The sequence below is a fragment of the Cyprinodon tularosa genome, unplaced genomic scaffold, assembly GCF_016077235.1.
Source record: "Cyprinodon tularosa strain WSP-4 unplaced genomic scaffold, ASM1607723v1 ctg70, whole genome shotgun sequence".
Classification (NCBI taxonomy): Eukaryota; Metazoa; Chordata; class Actinopteri; order Cyprinodontiformes; family Cyprinodontidae; genus Cyprinodon; species Cyprinodon tularosa.
The window spans coordinates 629,570-651,439 of record NW_024039452.1 but is presented as its reverse complement, the minus strand read 5'-3'; the positions used below and the strand labels follow the sequence as shown (position 1 = coordinate 651,439).

At 39.8% G+C, this 21,870-nt stretch overlaps 1 protein-coding gene across 1 annotated transcript; it reads right to left on the bottom strand.

The window, feature by feature from the left end:
* Positions 1 to 629: 629 nt before the first annotated feature.
* Positions 630 to 20,794, bottom strand: LOC119772115 (nectin-4-like). The gene is made up of 8 exons (XM_038268420.1): positions 20,779 to 20,794; positions 12,269 to 12,463; positions 9,592 to 9,759; positions 7,552 to 7,830; positions 5,474 to 5,583; positions 2,252 to 2,299; positions 1,416 to 1,439; positions 630 to 1,339 (listed from the first exon to the last, which is right to left on the bottom strand). Exons 1-8 carry the CDS (start codon positions 20,792 to 20,794, stop codon positions 1,286 to 1,288), a joined length of 894 nt encoding a protein of 297 aa, XP_038124348.1. The 3' UTR covers positions 630 to 1,285.
* Between the last annotated feature and the right edge of the window lie 1,076 nt (positions 20,795 to 21,870).

The window sequence follows — 21,870 nt, the reverse complement described above, 5'->3', positions numbered from 1 at the left end:
GCATGAAAAGTTTGAATATTAATTGAATTTTTAATCTCAAGAGGAATTAATGGATTTTTCTTAGTCAGAATTTCTAATGTTGTCCTTCCAGGTACTGATGAAATGCATCAGCCACAGCAAAATAATTTTATTTATTTTTAGCTTTTTCTCTAAATCTGAATTTATTTTCCCCTACTTTAAATTTTCCTTTTTTATATGCTTTATATATGCTAATTCAACAAACCAAGTTAAATTGCTCTCCAAATTTTTCTTGTCAATGTAAAAATCCCCTAGCAGGAAATTAAAAATGAATTGAACATTATTGATATGACAATGGAGAAATTAATTATCTGCATTTAACCCACCCCCTTTGGGGAGCAGTGAGCTACCACTGCTCATTACCCTGGGAGCAATCAGGGTTTAAAGGTCTTGCTCAGAGACCCAGAGTAGTAGTCTGTGGGTGTGGATTTTGAACTCACAACCTCAAGATTGCAATCCCTATGCATTAACCACTTGGCTGCCTCTCCCCAAACTAGGCCACTACGAGTATATTAAGAAACTTTTAGTTAAGATTTGAAGATTAAGTATTTTTGATGTTGGAAAAAAGAATAGAGCCACCCTAAGTGAAGGTCATGTTTCTAAAAGAGAAGTTTTTTAATGTCAATATGCATACAAAACAAATATGGTACATATAAGTAACAACTTTAGACAGGAGAAGGAGAGGCGATCACTGCCATCCAGTGGTGTGAGGGAAATACTGCTCAATAATGGTGACGCTGAAGGATGTCAGATTTTTCTCCTCCAATAGCCTTTCCTATGGGCCATCTCCCTCCTAAATTATGTTGTGCAAAAATTAAAACCATGAGAGCAAAAATTAGAACAAAAAAGGAACAAAGCCTGTCAAAGTTATATAAAAAATATAAGAATGAAGCTTTTCATCAGGTGTTAGATAGCATGTTTAGCTCAAAAATATCTAAAATGTACAATCTACTAATGCAATAAGATGTTTTTGCAGCCTCTTTATACACAAACATTTAAATTTATCTGCATGAGAGAAGTTATCAAGATAAAAATGTGTATATGTGCATCAGAACAGGAAGAGTTTCTCATACAGCACTGATAAAGAGCCTTTCTGAGAGCTGCCCATGCTGGGCTTCACTTCTCTTTTCTGTCTCTTCCTCCTCAGTTTGTACTCAATTCAACAAAAGCAAAATGGGGAACTGGACACTGATGTAAAAAAAAAAGCTGAGTATGATGTGTTATGCTTAAATAAGAAGAAAAGACAGAAGATTGCAACCAAATGGGATCACTTCTTAATGCTGATGGTTTCGTATGTGTCTTGTGCATGAGGAGTCAGACCCTTTAGGAGAGAGAGAAGATGATAAAATGTTTATAAATATACATAAAAAACTGTAGAAGGTAAATGTAACACTCACCATATATATGCCCTCTTCGACAGTCTGAAAGAAGAAAGGAGACAAGAAAAATATTAGCCACGTGTCTTGTTGTCAAGAACGACAAGATCACTAATGGAAAATCTCACAAGAAAGGAAAAACCCAATAATTGACACAGTTTTCCTGTGAAACCTAACAGAAGCAGAAACTGATCAGCAGTAATCGTATCAAAAGTGATACGATTTGAAACAGAACTTCTTTTCAGTGGGCTGAATTTGAAGGTGGGCAGGATGTTTTGACTCCTCTAACCTGCTCAGTGGTCTCAGAAAAAAAAAGTCAAACCAACTGCAGAGAGTATTAGTAAAAGTTGCCACAAAACACACACACACACACACGTTGTGTCATAATATCCTTGTGGGGACCTTCCATTGACTTCCATTCATTTCCCACTAATTTATATGGCCTAACCGTGACCCTTACCTTAACCCTAACCATTACCGACACATACCTCTCCCTAAACTCAATTCACACCTTAGTCCTAAACCTAACCCCCACCCCAAGAAGAGAAACTTTCCTTATGGGGACCAGTTGTTGGTCCCCACAAGTACCTATGAGTCCCCAAAATGTAGCATATTCCTAGGAAATTGTCCCCACCAGGTATTAAAGACATGGCCACACAGACACACACACACACACACACAGTTAACGTATGTAGGCATTTTCGTGCTAATTTCCTCTCACGTCCAAAACCTCAGCATGTCCACTGAGGTTAGTCTTTGGCTCATTTTTGTCGACTGAAAGGCTGTGGTGCGGTGTAGCCCATCTGTTTCTGCTTTTTAGACAACAAGTCTCATTTTAGACATGCAGGTGTTCTTACCTGCTGTGACTTTCCTTTGCGTTCCCTGGCCTCTCTGGAATTGTGGATCTATAAAACATATAAAACAGAAAAGTAATGGTAAATCTACACTTTTAATGACATAAGAATAGAGACGCACCGATCAGGAATTGGGGGCCAGTCACTGATTAACAATCACCAAAATCATTATCACCAATCACATCAATTCCATACATTTTTCAATACTTTTCTCATGTACATTGACATTGTATGATTAAACCTAAAAATTAGAAGATGAGAACATGTCATCAATTGACCTCTGTTTTAGTTAAGAAGGCAACAGAGACAAGCTTTTTTTAATCATAAAGGAAGATAGGGAAAATAATGTTGAAAAAGAGCTTAGAATTTTTTAGATGGCTTTTTAAATAGCTGCTATGTCTGCATAAAAGAAACTGTTTCTTTTGTACAGACATAGCTGAGGTTTTTTTCTTATCGCATTGGTTGTTGTCTTGTGTTTCCAATACTTTATCACAATATGTCATGAAGGTGGTAGTATAAAGTAACATTATAAGGAATACAAAGATTATTGATTTAGAAAATATTTAACTTTGTATAAAACTGTAACTAAGTGGGACATTTTTATATTAATGTAATTAATGTGTTTTTTCCAACTCAATTTTTCATCTATTATTACGCCAAGAAACTTCATTCCAGACACTCTTTCAATTATTTTATATTACACATATCATTAATAAACGAAATAAATAATGGTCTGAAAAACGAGTCGTGCGGAACTCCATATTTTATTTTAATATTTTATAATTTCACATGATCTACTTCAACAAACTGTTCTTTTCTATTTAGATACCTAACGAGCCAGGAAAGGGCCACTCCTCTCACACGTAGCTTTTAGTAATGACTTATGTTCTACTTTATCAAAACAAATCCCAGTGGCATACTGTTTAATTTTAATTGCAAAAGTTAACTCAATGACATCATCTATAAGTGCAAATTTATTTTTGGTCATACATATTGTGTTTGGAGATTAAGTTTTTAGGTGAAATATAAAAATCCATCCATCCATCCATCTTCCTCCGCTTATCCGGGGTCGGGTCGCTGGGGCAGCAGCTTAAGAAGGGAGGCCCAGACTTCCCTCTCCCCAGCCACTTCTTCTATCCCCTCAGGAGGAACCCCAAGACGTTCCCAGGCTAGCCGAGAAACATAGTCTCTTCAGCGTGTCCTGGGTCTGCCCCAGGGCCTCCCCCCGGTGGGACTTGCCCGGAACACCTCGCCAGGGAGACGTCCACGAGCCACCTCAACTGGCTCCTCTAGACGTGGAGGAGCAGCGGCTCTACTCCGAGTCCCTCCTGGATGACCGAGCTTCTCACCCTATCTCTAAGGGAGAGCCCAGCCACCCTACGGAGGAAACCCAATTCGGCCGCTTGTATCCGCGATCTTGTTCTTTTGGTCATTACCCAGAGTTCATGACCATAGATGAGAGTAGGAACGTACATCGACCGGTAAATCGAGAGCTTCGCTTTTTGACTTAGCTCTCTCTTCACCACGACGGACCGGTACAGCGCCCGCTTCACGGCAGACGCCTGTCAATCTCCCGCTCCCTTCTTCCCTCATTCGTGAACAAGATCCCGAGATACTTAAACTCCTCCACTTGGGGCAGGACACCCCCCCTGACCCGGAGAAGGCACTCTACCCTTTTCCGGCTCAAGACCATGGCCTTGGATTTGGAGGCACTGATCCCCATCACTGCCGCTTCACACTCGGCTGCGAACCGATCCAGCGATCGCTGAAAATCACGACCTGATGAAGCCAATAGGACCACATCATCCGCAAAAAGCGGAGACACAATCCTAAGGCCACCAAAACGGATCCCCTCAACACCTTGGCTGCGCCTAGAAATTCTGTCCATCAAGGTAATGAACAGAATCGGTGACAAAGGGCAGCCCTGGCGGAGTCCAACTCTCACCGGAAACGAGCCCGACTTACTGCCGGCAATGTGGACCAGACTCTGACACCGGTCATAAAGGGACCTGACAGCTCGTATGAAAGGGCCCGGCACCCCGTACTCCCAGAGAACCCCCCACAGGGCTCCCCGAGGGACACGGTCGAACGCCTTCTCCAAGTCCACAAAGCACATGTAGACTGGTTGGGCGAACTCCTATGCACCCTCCAGGACCCTGCTGAGGGTGTAGAGCTGGTCCAGCGTTCCACGACCAGAACGGAAACCACACTGCTCTTCCTGAATCCGAGGACTCCTCTGTAATTGGAGCACACCCTCCGGTCCCCCTTTTTAAATAGGGGGACCACCACCCCATTCTGCCAATCCAAGGGAACTGCCCCCGACGTCCATGCAATGTTGCAGAGTCGCGTCAGCCAACACAACCCTACAACATCCAGGACCTTGAGGAACTCTGGGCGGATCTCATCCACCCCCGGGGCCCTGCCACTGAGGAGCTTTTTAACCACCTTGGCGACCTCGCCCACAGAGATTGGAGAGCCCAGCCCAGAGTCCCCAGGCGCAGCTTCCTCAATGGAAGGCATGTTGCTGGGATTGAGGAGGTCTTCGAAGTATTCCGCCCACCGACCCACAACGTCCCAAGTCATGGTCAGCAGCACACCATCCCCACTATAAACAGTGTTGGTGCTGCACCGCTTCCCCCTCCTGAGATGGCGGACCAGAATCGCTTCGGAGCCGTACGGAAGTCTTTCTCCATGGCCTCTCCAAACTCCTCCCACACCCGAGTTTTTGCCTCAGCAACCACCCGAGCCGCATGCCGCTTCGCCCGCCGATACCCATCAGCTGATTCCGGAGTCCCACAGGCCAAAAAGGCCTGATAGGACTCCTTCTTCAACCTGACAGCATCCCTCACCGGAGGTGTCCACCAGCAGGTTCGAGGGTTGCCACCACGACAGGCACCGACAACCTTGCGCCCGCAGCTCAGATAAGCCGCCTCGACAATATTGATCATCACTCCCTTATAGACGAGATACAGCCTCTCTTAATGACTCTTGGCTGACATCAAAATAAAACCTCTGAAAACACAAATAAATGAACTGAAATAAAACCTCTGAGACACAAATAACAGCTATTCTGCAAATCATTTATTTGTTCTATTACTATACACTGTAGTGTGAGAAAAGTATTGATGTAGGAATTATTTTTCAGTCAGTAGTCTTCATTGCTTTTACTGACTAGGCAATATTTGCTTCATCCTAAACACAGATGAAATGACATGGAATGCGAACCTTGACTCTGCAGTAGAGCGCAGTCAGGATGATGCCGTACAGGAAAAGAATGCCAAGCAGCACGTAACACATCTGGGGCACATAACAGATCTCCGGCTCTGTGAAAACAGCTGGATGATAGGGGGAAAAAAATAGAGAATTAAGAAGAGAAGGCAAACTGGGTACAAAGAACCATATCTCCTTGATGATCTTAGTGTGTGGAGCCATTTACAGATTATTTTTAGACAATGGTGTTTTAACCATTGCAGACTGTAAAACATGTTGCAGTGGCCAGTATAATGGTGAAGGACAATAAAGGAGGCTGGGTTGAATATATAAATCTGATAGAAACAGAGTCTCAATAAATAAAAAATGGTTCCTTTTATTATGCACGAGTCAGGCAAGATATTATTGCTTCCACATGTTTTGGCTCCTTTGGACTGTGGTGACATTTTACATATGAAATGTTCACACAGTTCTCCAAGAATATGAAAGGGCTATTGTAATAAATATACCTTACAAATACTTGATATGAACGTTTAGTGAGTACTCATAATGCACAAAAACATTTTAAACTGCTGGGCTTTGGAAAAGCTTCATGCCACACCATGCAGAACAGATTCTTTTCATGTATAGCCCTAAGAGGGTGAACCTATTAGCAGACAACTTTGGACCAGCAGATTTAGAAATCCTGGAGTTACTTATAAAGTAAAGACCACAATCACCCCACCATATTAAATCCTACATCAGAGAACAACAAATATATTTCTATTCAGGTTAGAGAGTGGCAAAGCTAGGGAGGCTTTAAAACAGCTAGGGGGCACTGGATCCCTCCAGAAATCTGTCTTGAAGTAAACACATCTGTTGGGTTTATTCAATGATGATTATAAAATTAATGTGTGTTCATATGAAACATTGTAGAAATGAGATTGTGATTCAGTCAAGTCTTATGTCTTATGACCTGATCAACTGTCCTGTCAGAACAATACTGTTTGTAACCATGTGTTATGTTCTGTTAATAAAGCGCTCTGCAGAGGAGGTCCAGGAGAGGCAGAGTGCTTGAGCCTTGGGTGCAGTTCTGTCTCTCCTCCTGCAGGAAGCTGTTTGAAAATCCCTTACTGTGTATTTCAGTTCTTCTTTTACAAACCTACATTTTTGAACCCAACAACATCCTTACTGTGGAGACTACTTCTTTGGTGGGGATGCAAGGAAAAAGAGATGTGACATCATAGGAGACCATGGTCTCATCTGTGTCCAGCATCAGGTTTTTTACCCCGTTGGAGAAGTCCTGTGAGTTAGAAATGTGAAATGGTGTGTCGCCAATCAAAGGAGTGAGGATGGGAGCGCGATGTTTGGCAATGTTGTGACAAAGTTGATATTGCTGATGATGGGCCTGAGTTGGAGCTCCTTCCTTGTGTATTTTTGGGAGGCTGTAGGTCCAAGGAATGGCTTCAGTCAGTAGTATTGTTGCCTATCGATGGCTTACTTTTGACCACACTCTCCCAGATAGGACCAATCTGACCACATCTGTTCTCTATTGGACTTTTGCCTCACCACAACATACTTCCAATTCAACCAAGGCTCTCCTGTGTCTTGCATAATGGCAAACTTATACATGGTATAAGTGGAAAGCAGAGTGCTACAGTCATACTTCGGAACAAAACCCAGTCACTGGTTCAGATACGTGGATGAGACATGGGTCAAAATAAAGACCAATGATATCAACACGTTCACAGAAAACATCAACATAGTGGAAAGAAACATTAAGTTCAACGGGGAAGATGTGAAAGCTGAAAGCCTTGCCTTCCTGGAAGTCTACAGGAAACCCACACACACCAACCAGTACCACCGTTTTGCCTCACATGCTTACTGGAACACAAATTAAGCTTCATCAGAACCCACCAAACACAAGCAGAAACCATTCCCACCACCAACAGAGGGAGGTTGAGAGAACAGGGACACATTAGGACAGCCCTGAATGACCGTGGTTATCGTAGATGGGCTTTTCTAAAAACCAACAAGAAGAGAACTGCTGAAAAGGAAGAGTAGAAGTATTTGATATTAATCAAAATCATTTGAATCATTTACTGAATACTTACAATGCACCACCAGAGCACTTTTCAACCTGCGTGGCTCAGAAAAAGCTGGATGCCACACCAAGCAGTCCAGCTTCTTTCCATTCATACCCCTCACAGGGTGCAGGTAGTAGTTTATGGAGATTTGGCAGCTTTCAGAGGTGTGGTTTACAGACCGACCATTAAGCTCCGTGTCCCAAGAGAGCCGAGGCGGTGGGCGCGCGAAGGAGCGACAGGAGGCCACTTGCTTGTAGGGGTCACCCTCTTTTACATTGTGAAGAACCAGGTCAGTGATTGGAGTAGCTGGAAGGAAGGTTTGTTATGTTACTGTAGTTCAGCAGAACTAGGAAGACTCAGATAAGTTCAATAGGGAATTTTACAATTGATCTGCCTCTCATTAAAAGCACATAACACTTGGTTAAAGCGACAGTGTGCAACTTTCAGTCAATAGCGGCGCCAGGCCCATTACTTCCAGGTTTAACACCCATGAAAGCAAGTGACAACATTGAGCTGTCGAGAAATGAAACACCTTCCAACATGAGTTTGAGCTTTTTAGCAGACAACGCCGGATCAGCAGACTGAGAAGTCATGGAGTTACAACACTACTATCACCTCCTGAGGTAAAGGTTAGATCAGTTTGGTTGGCCTAGAACAACTTGAACTTAGTCAGCCGTGTTTAAGAGGAGCTTAGACTGTCATATGTCTTAGGCAGGGGCGGAGGTAGAGGGGGTAAAAGGTGGGCACTGGATCCCCCTGAATTCTGATTGCCCAAAGATGTTAGATGATTTACATGTCACAGCAGCTCATCACTCCTGTACAGCACAAGGTGCTATGCATTTACCCTACAAATGCTGTATATTGACCTAAAAAAATCCTTTCATAAATCTCAAATTAAGCTAACACTTTGGTCCTATTGCTTTAAGACTGAAATAACTTATTATAATTATTGATGTCAAAAACTTCATTCAGTTAGTTAGCTAACTGAAAACATTATAAAGACACTTTATAAAAACAACACCCTAATTTCATGTACAGGTTTACTTATTGTACATACATTTTGCCCTTTGACCTAAAAAAATAATGTAATAGCTTAATAATGGAGAAGCTATTAGTCATCTTTATATTTCTTTAATATATATATATATATATTTTGAGAATGTGTTTATCTAAGAGCAACTATAGAATTAAAATACACCTAGAAAAAGTACACTATATTATATTTTTTTCCATGTGAATCCCAGATTGTTCATTCTTTTTTCCCTTTTCTAAAAAGTGCTTTGAATCCATTCTACCTGTCTTTATCAGTGCTAGGTCAGATCCTGACTTTTGAAAAGGAAGGCAGGTAAAGCAAATTAAAGTGAGAGCCTCGCTGCATGGATTTAGCCAAGCTGATTCATTTTGATGTTCAGCTGATCAGGTCCAAAGGCTTTCACCTCCAGCTTTTCTTGGTAAGTTTGCTTTAAGTCACTTCTGCGACTCAATCAGCCGCACTACGACTGTGACGACTGTTCCTGTCAGCTCGGGCGCAGCTTTCCTTCACCCCGAGCCGTCCTATACTTCTGTATTGCAGAGGGGCTACTGCGCTTGTAAAACGTTTTACCGGTGTCTATGGCCAAAGATTTTTGCACCCCAGGGCGGAAATACGTCACCAATCTGAATAAAACAGCTGTACTCCTTATTAAAGAGTAAATATTTATCTTGCACATATAAGAAATATATTCATATATTTCAAAATACTTTTATTTTATAATTAACTTTTTTTTCTTTTTATGTCTTAATCAAAGTCATTGGGTGGGTGGGGCTGCACCCCAGCGCCCTCTATTGGCCAGCCATCACTGTTTGATTATTCCTTGAAAAAACTTTAACTAGATTGAAAGGAAGGGTGTGGCTTTGGGAAAATTAAAACTCGCCATTTAATTTAGAAAAGAAAATACTACTTTAGATCCTTGCAGAGGATTTATGTAACTAAAGAAAAATTAGAAATTTGCTTAAATTTATTATGTTTCACTTATACTGTGTTCACCTTTACCCACATTACATCAGGAAAATGAGGGATTGACTTACTCCAGACGATGACAGACATCTTTTTCTCAAAATTCCCTGTTGGGAAGGTACTGATGAGACACATATAATCGCCTTCATCTGAGACCTTGGTGCTTATGATGACCAGAGTCCAGTCCACTGTGGGTTGACTGCTTTTGAAGCGCACACGGCCATCCCATGTCCCGAAAGCTGCGCACAAAGAGGGGGCAATAAGAAAAAAGTAGTCAACAGATTATTAAAGTGATCCCAAAAAAGAAAAATAGTTAGGATTTCCTAGTCACTGTTGGTTTAAGATTACTTGCTGGTCTGTGCATACTTTCCATTTCCTGCCCCTAGATGTATTTCATGTTACCCATGATACAAATTTTGGTTACAAAAACCATCATAATCATGATTTATAAATGGTAAAAATACCATCTATGTTCGATTAAAAGATGGTTTATTAATGTTTGATTCATGAAGGACCTAAGTCCACTGATGTCAGTGTTTGGGATAAACTAACATGCCAGGGGAATCTATTTACCATTTACAAATGGCTTAGATGCGATTTTGAAATTACTATCAAACATTAATCAACTATATGTTAATAATCAATAAAAGCTCTCTCTACAATTTATAAATACTGATTATGAAAACATGTTCTTGTAAAGTGTTACCCAAATTCTGTCAACAAGCTACATTTTAATGAGTTAAATTACATTTTAATATATATAGAGTCCTTAATAATGAGATACTCTCTAACCAGGTAAGGCTAGCAGATCTTACAAAAACTTATGTCACAATATATTTCTTCATTTTGGTTGATACAGTATGATCTGAATATTGATATAGCAAAAATAGAAGCCTCAGAAAGAATGCCAATTTCTATCTTAAAATGTTTATAAAACTCAACAAATATACAATTTTAGAAGTATTGATCTTATAAAACAAATAAAACGCATTAAACAACATGATACCCCTGAACCTCTGCCAGTGATAAATACTGTAATAATAGATTGTAATGTTTTTTTAAATTTCAGAAGTATCATTTCACCTTTATTGAATAACATTGTATTGTGACAAATATTGATACTTCATTTTTGTCCAGCCATAGTAACAGTTTGATTACAATGCTTCAGAAAAACGTAGATTATGGTTTGGTACCCCTAATTTCATAAACCTATGAGATTATACCCATGTAGTAATACATTGCTGTACTCATGTGAGGAAGTGAACACCAAGCTTTTATAAAAAAAAAAGTGCTGATTCAGTTCTCTTTGTTCATTCTGGCATGAGCCTCAGCACTGGTCTCTGTAACCAATCCTCAGCTTCACTGTTTAGTTTCATGTGAGAGTCGTCCCTTTAGAGTAGAGGTCACAGATTAGCGGACCAAGGTCCGGATCCGGACCCACCTGCTGGCTAATCCAGACCCAACCTGATTTAAAACATTTATAAAATACCGCTTTTGTCTGAAGAAAGTGTCTAACTTCACTTGTGCCACTTCTCCTGTTAACATGTGGCCTTCCGGAACAGCTTACATGTGATACAAAAAAGCCAATGAGCTGTGTTAGTCCGGGTCACTGCGGCAAGCATTTTTTAGTAACAGCAGGCAAAACTGTGGCAAGCCAGGTGATGGGAGAGAAGGGGAAGACAATGAGAAAAACAGAGAAGAGAAAGTGTGGTGAACTGGTGAACAAATAGTGAAATGATGTGCTAAAAGGTGTCTCCATTCAAACCCAGGTTTAAAACCTTTATAAGGCATTCTAACGTCACCTGCTCTCATTAAGCCAGAAAAAAGAAGAAAAAAATGACAAACTGTCATTTCAGATATTTTATAAAATATGTGAATCAGGAAATTGTCTATATACCAAACTGAACCTATGTTGTTCTCTACTTTGGAAAAACCTTTAGATTTTAAAATGGATGGATGCATAGAAACCTCATTTTATTCTGGGTTAAATTCGGTCGTTGATTTTCTTTATTCGGACCCTGCTTATGTTTAATTGGTTACCCCTGCTTTAGAGGATGTGGATGGGGAAAGGCAGCAGCCTTTCTTTTATCAATGAACCCCGGAGCAGTGGTGGCTACAGTTTAGCTTGCATGTAGTTAGCATGTAGTGTAATGCGCTTGACTTAAAAAAGTCTCTTAACTTAAAAAAAGGTGTTATATAGGTACGGCCATTTTCCTTTTAATACATTCCACTAAATGTGTTCTTTAAGAAAGAAGAACCAATTATGGTTTTAACTGCTGAATAATTACTTACTTTGATTTTGTTTCATCCAGACCAAAGGATTTGTGAAAAATGAATGGATTTGATGAAAAACCCTTATCAAGTTCTCAGTCTAGAATTCACACTTTACCTACAAGGATTCTGGCTTTTTTAACTAATTAAAAACGTTATGCCTTATTTGTTTGCCTGTTTTAAACAATTAACATTCTCACAGAAACAACATGAGATTTATGGCAAATTGTGAACATGACTGCTTAATGTATCTGTCCCAGTATTTATTTTATAGACCAAAAGTTTTGACACATTAAATATTTGGGGGGGTTTCCTCCACCTTTTTGAACAAAGATGTTAAAACTATACAAGACTATTGCAAGACTATGGAAAGCTATAGAAATAATGTGGGGAAAGAAATGATAAATATTTAAAAGTGGATTTTTGAAACTGTATGTCAACAAAAAAGGTAAAAAAGATTTAAGTAAAATAACCCACCTGTCTGGCCGTCGGTGCGGTGTGAAGTGATAATTAGCTCATTGGTCCCATCAGACTTTATCTTGTGCCAGGTAACCTGAACTATACTGACTCCGCTCTGGTCATAGAGGCAGGGCAAGACTGTTTCCTTCTCCTCCAAAGACTGTAAGGAAAGCTTTGATGGATCATCCTCAGACTCTCCATGTTTTGCCGTCACTGAAACATAAAGATTGATGAAATAATAAGTATTTGCAGGTAACCTATTGCAGCAAGACTTTCAGCTCTTTTTGATTTTGTTCATAACACTCCTAACGCTCAAATAATTATGAAGTTGAAGGAAAAGCATATATAATATTTTCTTTTTAGAACATAATATCTTGAAGGTTTTGCAATAATTTAGATTCAGTCTTCTTTATCCTTAGAGTACTAAATAAAAATTCAGTGAAAACAATGTCGTCACATGCTCCAGTCCTGTATGTCCAGCTATGGGTAATTTAATCTCAGAATAAATGCATATAGTAGGCCAAAGAGATGCTGAACTTTAATTCACATAACTGACTTTTGATCTTTGAGCATGTTATCACCAGTTTTAGTTATATCATTCCATCAGATTGAATTATCACCACATTTAGCAAATTAGGTGAAAGATGATCTCCTGAAGGACTGGTTGATTCCTCCCTTCTTTCAAAGATGAAGTATGATCACACATAGACTATTATTGCATAACTTGAAAACAGCCCACTCTCTACAGAAGTAGTACATTTCAGCATGTAGATTTAATTCAATTTAATTCAGTTTATTTATATAGCGCCAAATTCACAACACATGTCATCTCAAGGCACTTTACAGTTCAACCAGATCATACAGTCAAATTGATACAAAGTTTTCTGTCTAAGGAAAACCAGTTGATTGCATTGACTCATTGACTCAAATACAATCCCTCACACTAAGCATGCTTGTAGCGACAGTGGACAGGAAAAACTCCCTTTTAACAGGAAGAAACCTCCAGCAGAACCAGGCTCAGCGTGAGCGGCCATCTGCCGAGGCCGACTGGGGTTCAAGGAGACGGAAGCAGAGACACAAAAAGCAGCTGTAAAAGGCGGCCCCGTCCAGGAAACACACAGCCAGGCAGACGAGCTCCGAGCCAGCTCCCATTCCAGAGGACGAAGAGAGCACTTCCACTCAGTCACGGTCAGAGAAACAGGACCACACTGGAAAACAAGCCGATCTCCAACATCTATAAACAAGGGTGTTGATGGAAGCAGCACAGCTGATGTTTCTTTCCAGGATGACGTCACAGCCAAACAGGAACAGACGAGGCAAAGCTACTCTGAGGAAAAGCAGAGAGAGCAGAACGTTAGAGATTGAACTAACAGATTCTGCAGAATAGGAGAACAGAGAGAGAATGAAGCAGAATGATGAAATGGGGGTCCCTATGTCCTCCAAAAGTCTAAGCCTATAGCAGCATAACTATAGAGATAGCTCAGGATAACCTGAGCCACTCTAACTATAAGCTTTATCAAAAAGGAAAGTTTTAAGCCTAGCCTTAAAAGTAGACAGAGTGTCTGCCTCATGGACTAAAACTGGTAGTTGGTTCCACAGGAGAGGAGCCTGATGACTAAAAGATCTGCCTCCCATTCTACTTTTAGAAATTCTAGGAACCACTAGTAAACCTGCAGATTGAGAGCGAAGTGCTCTGTTAGGAACATAAGGAACAATCAGATCTCTGATATAAGATGGAGCTTGGCCATTTAAGGCTTTATATGTGAGAAGGAGGATTTTAAATTCTATTCTTGATTTAACAGGAAGCCAATGAAGAGAAGCCAGGATAGGCGAGATATGATCTCTCTTTTTAATTTTCATCAGAACTCTGGCTGCAGCATTTTGGATCAGCTGAAGGCTTTTAACTACAGTTTGTGGACTTCCTGATAGTAAAGAATTACAATAGTCCAGCCTTGAAGTAACAAATGCATGGACTAGTTTCTCAGCATCACCCCTGGACAGGATATTTCTAATTTTTGCAATGTTCCTCAGATGAAAGAAGGAAATTCTAGAAACCTCTTTGATATGGGATTTAAATGACAGGTCCTGATCAAAAATAACACCAAGATTTTTTACTTTATTATCTGAAATCAGTTTAATCCCATCCAAATGAAGTGACTGGCTAATCAGCTTATTTTTCAGAGACTCTGGTCCAAAGACTATAACTTCTGTTTTGTCTGCATTCAGAAGCAGAAAGTTAAGAGTCATCCCACACATTGTCATCTTCATACTTTGGATCTTGTGCTGACATACGGCATAGAATGTAAAGAAATAACAGTATTTCCTCACAACCCTGTCCTCTCTGACCACTTTCTAATAACCTTCAGGATTACTTTAACAGAGTTCTCCTCCCCCAAAAGAAGGTTCAATTTTAGTAGATCTTTATCAGATAGTGCAGTTATAAATTCTAAAGAATCTGCTTCACTTTCTCTCTCCTCTGTGTCACTGAGCAGTGCTGCAGAGTGCAAAAGCATAGCTTATTCCCCTTCACAGGTTGATGATTTTGTTGATGGGGTTGCTAGTTCTCTGCGTACTGCCTTAGACAACGCAGCTCCTTTGAAAATGAAAACCGTTAAAAATAGAAAGCTTGCTCCTTGGTTTAATGCAGAGCTGCGCACTTTGAAGCAAAATGCTAGGAAACTGGAGAGAAAATATCGCTCCACAGGCCTGCGAGAGTCCTTCCTAGTCTGGAAAAATGGTTTACTGCTGTATAAGAGGACCCTTTGTAAAGCAAGAGCAGCATACTTCTCCTCATTAATAGAGGAGAATAAGAATAATCCTAGATTTCTTTTTAATACAGTTGCCAAACTCACCCAGAGCCATAGCTCTGTTGAACCGTCCATTCCACCTGCTCTTAGCAGCAATGATTTTATGGGATTCTTTATAAATAAGATTGATCTTATTAAAAATAAGATCATAAGCACTCCTCTATCCGCGATTGTACCTGAGGTAGTCATGGAATCTGAACCGGGTTTAGACTGCTTTGATCCAGTTGAACTTTCTGAATTAGCAAAATTATTGTCTTCATCTAAGCCTTCAACTTGTATGTTAGATCCAGTTCCAACCAGGTTATTTAAGGAGGTATTCCCTTTGATCTCCTCCTCCATTTTAGATGTGATTAATCTATCTCTGTTACAGGGATATGTACCTAAAGCTTTTAAGGTTGCTGTAATTAAACCTCTGCTTAAGAAACCGTCTCTTGACCCAGATGACTTGGTTAATTATAGACCTATATCCAATCTTCCTTTCTTATCCAAAATTCTTGAGAAAGTAGTTGCCAAACAAGTTTGCGATCACTTACACCATAATGAACTTTTTGAAGAGTTTCAGTCTGGCTTTAGATCTCATCATAGCACTGAAACAGCTCTGGTGAAAGTCACTAATGATATTCTCATGGCCTCAGATAATGGACTTGTATCTGTGCTCGTCCTGTTAGATCTTAGTGCTGCATTTGATACAGTTGACCATAATATTCTTTTAGAAAGACTTGAATATTTTGTTGGAATTAAAGGAACAGCACTAGACTGGTTTAAATCGTATCTATCTGATCGAATTCAGTTTGTTCATGTTAATGACAGATCTTCCACATGCTCACAGGTTACCTGTGGAGTACCACAGGGATCAGTGCTAGGACCAATTCTCTTTACTTTATACATGCTCACATTTGGTAGAGTTATTAGACAGCATGGGATTAATTTCCACTGTTATGCTGATGATACCCAGCTATATCTGTCTATAAATCCAGATGAAGCTAACCCATTACATAGATTACAGGCATGTCTTGAAGACATGCCTGTAATTTACACACATTTACACAATACCGACAATTGTACCGTTTCTTTTTTTGTGTGTGTGTTTTAACAGTTTCTTTATTTGTGAGGTTATTTAGATACAAAGCCACATTGTTTTTTATATGCTATAGTAAACAAGCTACCAAGGCTGAACAATGTAATCGTCCCTCTAGAATGGCTTTAGACAGTTCCTCTTCTACCTTCTAGTACGTTTTTTATGGCCCATAATATGCAGTATACCACTGATCAGCCGCTTTGGCCATGTCTTAAATCCTAAGTTTTATTTACCCACTTCATACTTTTTTTGTACTTTATTTACAATGTACCTACTTACAAAAAAAAAAAAAAAAAAAAAAACTTTGTAGTTTTACTTTAAAAACTTAGATTTAATGGGTTTTTAAAAAAAATAAATAAATAAACTGACAAGATGAGATTTGTTGTTTTTCGCTTGTTTAATAAGGGAGACATATGGATCAATGCAGCTATTAAAATTCTGTTCAGGCACAATCTGAAACCATTCTATTGGACTGATATCCGTTAATAGCAGCCATTTATTGGGATGATAACACCCAAAGCAGCTCTATGAGAAAATTGACATCCTTATTCTCCAAACTTGTGGTTAGGTTTAGGCTTAGAACATCATCAGTGACCCCTCACACCCTCCCACCTCGCATTTTTCTCCCTGCTGCCCTCTGGGAAGAGGCTTGGCAGCATTCACTGCAGGACCAGCAGGTTATGCAACAGCCCACTGCCATAAGACTGTTGAACTGTTGAAACTCTAATCAAGGCACTATCAAGACTCTGCATCACACTAGTAAACATCATATTTGCACTACCAACATGGCTCATAATCCCTTTTAATAGAACACAACTCAAATTTCTACTACGTTTTGCTCCATATTTAATTATTTGCACTGCAATGAACCTTTCCATATCAGTACCTTTTGCACAATAACTTTAAACTGGTTTTCCTTTTCTCTGTACATATAAGGAACTCAGTAAACATGTCCTCTAAATCTCAGGGTTCAGTCAAAGTTTAAGCTGTTGAAGCTGTTCACCAAAGTTCAGCAGGTCGAATTATGCTCGTAGATCAACCACAACCTCCCCAAAAGCAAATCTACAAATCACAGTATACTTCAGAAAATATGGCTATATACACATGCACATAGCACACAGCTTTATGCATGCTAACACTACACAGATACAATTATTCTAACAATATGCCATGATGTGGGGCTTTCTTTCCACAGAAAATTATTTAGAATTACTGAACCACTCCTTTCTGCTTGTTTAAATTAACATAAGAGATTAACTTAAGCTGTGCCTTGTTCTACCTGCAGGTATTAAAGACAGTTGGTATCATATCATAACAACCTCTGTAATGTAGCCAGATGTGCTGGCAGTGCTGCTCAGAAAACACCCTAATCTGACTGTCTGACAGTCATGTTTAAAGCTGTAGTCTGTAACATTGAGTAGAGAGCAGACTTCGACTGAAAATTTGAAGAAAAACAGGTTTCACGTCACTCCCCCACCCTCTCTGCTTCACTCATGCCCCACCTCCAAGCTCCACCCCTCTCACAGCATCTGCGCGGCTACCGCATGCGACCAGAAGGGGGGGGGTGCGGGATTCAGCGTGTGTGAGCTGTGATTGGCACTCCATCAGACGCTCCTCTGGCTGTGATTGGTTGTTTTGACTCGTCCCGAATTATTCTTTCCAGATTGAAATACAGGCAGTAGGCGGTACCAATTGAAGCAGTTTTTTTCACAGGTTACATATCACATGTACTGCTGTCTGGGCATAGGGACAGTTTTAGCCAATATGACAAAAAAGTGATTTTTAAAAACTTACAGACTTCAGCTTTAAAGGGAACCCAACAATATGCTAGCATTCATGTTTCTGCTGGTGTTGGGGTAGTAATGATGTTGGGCGCTGCTTATAAAGGCGGCAGCATCAGCAGCAAAACAAATTGTTTTCTCTAAGTGTAAAGAGCTGTATGGTTCTAAGCCAATACTTTTCAGTTTAGACTGGCTTCTTCCTTTTATGTTTCAATTTGTGCATGCTTTCAAACGTTAATTGGTCTTTTAAAAGAAAATTATGACTGAAGTTAAACATCACTGTCAGAACAGAAGTCATCCTCCTCTGGAGTTCCTCCTAACTGTGCAAAACCTGGGACACTTTCAGCATGGCTGTGAGGCTCATCAGTCCAGGTAAAAGGATCCTAAATTGGAGAGCATGAGGTGCCTTTATGCCTCATGCTGTGTGATCATCCTCAAGAATGTCTTTGTTCTGTGAAAAATCCTGGTCCTGTCCAAAAAGCCGTCCTGAGAGAAGAATATGTCAATCTGCTAGCTGAGAGATTCTACCCAGGAGTGAAGAAAAGCCATCGGTTCAGGAGTGCAGAGAGAGAAGGTGCAGTTCTAAGTCATACACCTGTTTGTGTTCTACTTCTCAATTCCGCCTTATCTCTGCTTCTCACACAGTCAAAAACCTCAAACTTGAGGTGACATGACAGTCAATTTCCTTTCTTTACTTGCACAGAGGAGAGGCAAGTGAATGAGCATGCCCGAGAAAACCTGTTTAAACCACGTCCCAATGACACAGAGTGAAGATCATAAGAACAAGGCTGAGAATGAAACTGCAGTTGCCTCCTCCCTCTGAAGGAAACTAATGACCCCTTAAGTATAAGAGATATAATCCTAAACATAAAGGTCACAATGGGATATAATCTGGGCAAAAGATATAAACAAATCTACCTTCATTAGGCTCCTTTATTCTCACAATAATGGTTCAGTGCTGAAGGGATGTGATATTCTATTCAGTTTCTGCATAAGTAGGGTAATATTCTTTGGCGTATTTACCTACTCACTCATGGATATAAATAATCAGCATACAGGAAGAAAATAAACCAGAGGGGTGGTGCCAAGACAGCAGCTTCAATGTGGACAATGTGGAGTGTCAGTGTCAGGTCTAAGCACCTAAAACATCATACATACATACAGGGAAAGAAAGAAGGCACAGAGACAATTAATTTAGTTTTACTCGCGAGGAGAGCAGGAAGGGACTGCAGAGTTTACAATCTCCACCTCACTCTGCGGTCCCAGCGTTCTGCTCGTTATTTATTAGAAATCAGGGGTCCCTTGTTACAACAGCTGAGACTGCTCTAGAGGTCAGAAACAACATGAAAAATTCAGACTTGCAGTCTCAGTAAACATCCTATAACTTTCAGGGTTCAGGCAAAGTTTACGCGGTTGAAGCTGTTCACCAAAGTTCAGCAGGTTGAGTGCTGCTCGTAAATCAACCACAACCTCCCCAAAAGCAAGTTCACAAATCACAGTATACTTCAGAAAAGGTGCCTGTGAAAACATGCACATAGCACACAGCTTTATGCATGATAACACTACACAGATACATGTATATACAATTATTCTAACAGTCAGCCACTCCATCTAGTGTTTGAGGCTTATTTGAGGGCGGTGAAAGTGAAAACCCCTTTGTAAATTGGCAGCTTTAATGTGGACAATTCAATTCAGTTTATTTATATGGCGCCAATTCACAACACAAGTCATCTCAAGGCACTTTACAGTTCACCAGATCATACAGTCAAACAATGTGGAGTGTCAGCAAATCCATCTAGTGTTTGAGGCTATTTGAGGGCGGTGAAAGTGAAAACAACTTTGTAAATTGAGACCAGCGCCTAAAAAAGTTTAGCTCAGATTATTTTCTCCAGAAGCTCAGACAGTTTTTAGGGAGTAAAGATGATCACGCTGTTTTTCTAAGATAGAAGAGGCCCAACCTGAGAAGTTACTTGGATCCACTTAATATTTCACTATTAAAATTTACTTTTACGTTTTTATAAGTTACAGTGAGCTTTTAGTTTTAACTGTATTAAAATAAAATCACATTTTTCATCTGTTAATGTGGGGGGCTTTGTGTCTAACTAAATATACTAAAATATTGCTCTATAGTTCTATTTTATTTTATTTTTTTTGTATTTTTTATTCTTTCATTCTGTGCCCCATGAAAATGACCCCTGCCGCACCGCTACTCCACAGAACACAAGGCCCAATTTCTCTTTGGAATTAAAAACTTGTTGAATTGATCACAACAATACAATGCTACTGTGTATTGTGGAAACAAAAAACATTTAAAAAAACAGACAAGAATAAAAGGACAAGAAAATAAATGTGTGCAGAAACACTGCACAACTCTGTCAGTGTGCTAATTCAGCACCGTGTGGCAGCAGATCCACATGATCACGAAGAAGCTGTGTTGAGTCTCTCAGGGGTATCATTACCTGAACTTATGTTAGTATGTTAAAGAACCAGAGAGAAACCTTGCTATTCAGTGTTCTTTACTGGAATATTTCCTGAAAATATAAAAGTAGCCAAAATTATTCCACTTTATAAAAAAAGGTTGCTTTTTCTAGAAAGACTTGTTTCCTGAGTTTCAATTTATGATTTTGTGTTTATAAACACAAAATTATGGTAATCAGTTTAAGTTTGGTGAAATTCTTCAAGTTTGAAGAATCTGCTGGAAAAGGAAAGAGATATTAAGTTGTACATTTATTTCTAGATCTATAAAAAATGTAGGAAAATATGTTATTAAATGCATTAAATCCCTAGAACATGAATGAGTTTTGAGATATTTAGAGAACAGACAGCAGTTAGTAGAGATTAACAATGTTAACTATGGAGTACCCCAGGGGTCAGTCATTGTACCCCTGAGGTACAATGTGTTTTACTCTGGTAAAAAATCTGTCACATTGGTCAGATGGTTTCAAGGATTTAAGAAGCATAAAAACATGCTTGAATGTAAATGATTTTTGTCAAAAAACAATTATATATCATCCAGCAGTAGAGAGATTCCCACCAATAAGTTGATCAGTGCTGATTGTCTTGTGATTTGGTGGACATGAGTAATAAATGGTCTGTGTGTTACTCTTGATGAAAATATAGATTTAAAAACATATATCTGTATTTTAAGTGATTTTTTCTAAGAAAATTCCTTAATAGTATAAAGTTAAAGAAAAATGGATTGATGAGGCTGTTTTTGATGTTACTGGTTGTTCCCTATATGACTAAGCATCAAAAACATTTACTAATTCCATTTTCCTTCTTTTGTTTTGTTCTTTAGTTTTTTTTTTTTTTCATTTGCATTATTTACAACTTGATCAACCTGTTTACAGCTATATTCAATTCAATTCAGTTTATTTATATAGCGCCAAATTCACAACACATGTCATCTCAAGGCACTTTACAGTTCAACCAGATCAAATTGATACAAAGTTTTCTATCTAAGGAAAACCAGTTGATTGCATTGACTCATTGACTCAAATACAATCCCCCACACTAAGCATGCTTGTAGCGACAGTGGAGAGGAAAAACTCCCTTTTAACAGGAAGAAACCTCCAGCAGAACCAGGCTCAGTGTGAGCGGCCATCTGCCGAGGCCGACTGGGGTTCAAGGAGACAGAAGCAGAGATACAAAAAGCAGCTGTAAAAGGCGGCCCCGTCCAGGAAACACACAGCCAGGCAGACGAGCTCCAAGGCAGCCCCCATGCCAGAGGACGAAGAAAGCACATCCACCCAGTCACGGCCAGAGAAACAGGACCACACCGGAAAACAGGCCGATCTCCAACATCTATAAACAAGGGCGTTGATAGAAGCAGCACAGCTGATGTTTCTTTCCAGGATGACGTCACAGCCAAACAGGAACAGACGAGGCAAAGCTACTCTGAGGAAAAGCAGAGAGAGCAGAAGGTTAGAGATTGAACTAACAGATTCTGCAGAA

Bases quoted from the DNA above. Each gene is read 5' to 3' on its own strand.
- LOC119772115 (XM_038268420.1), bottom strand. The intron at 9,760-12,268 runs GTGGGTTATTTT...CTTTGTGCGCAG, and splicing joins CCGCACCGACGGCCAGACAG to CTTTCGGGACATGGGATGGC. The intron at 5,584-7,551 runs GTAAGTATTCAG...CCTATCATCCAG, and splicing joins AAGTGCTCTGGTGGTGCATT to CTGTTTTCACAGAGCCGGAG.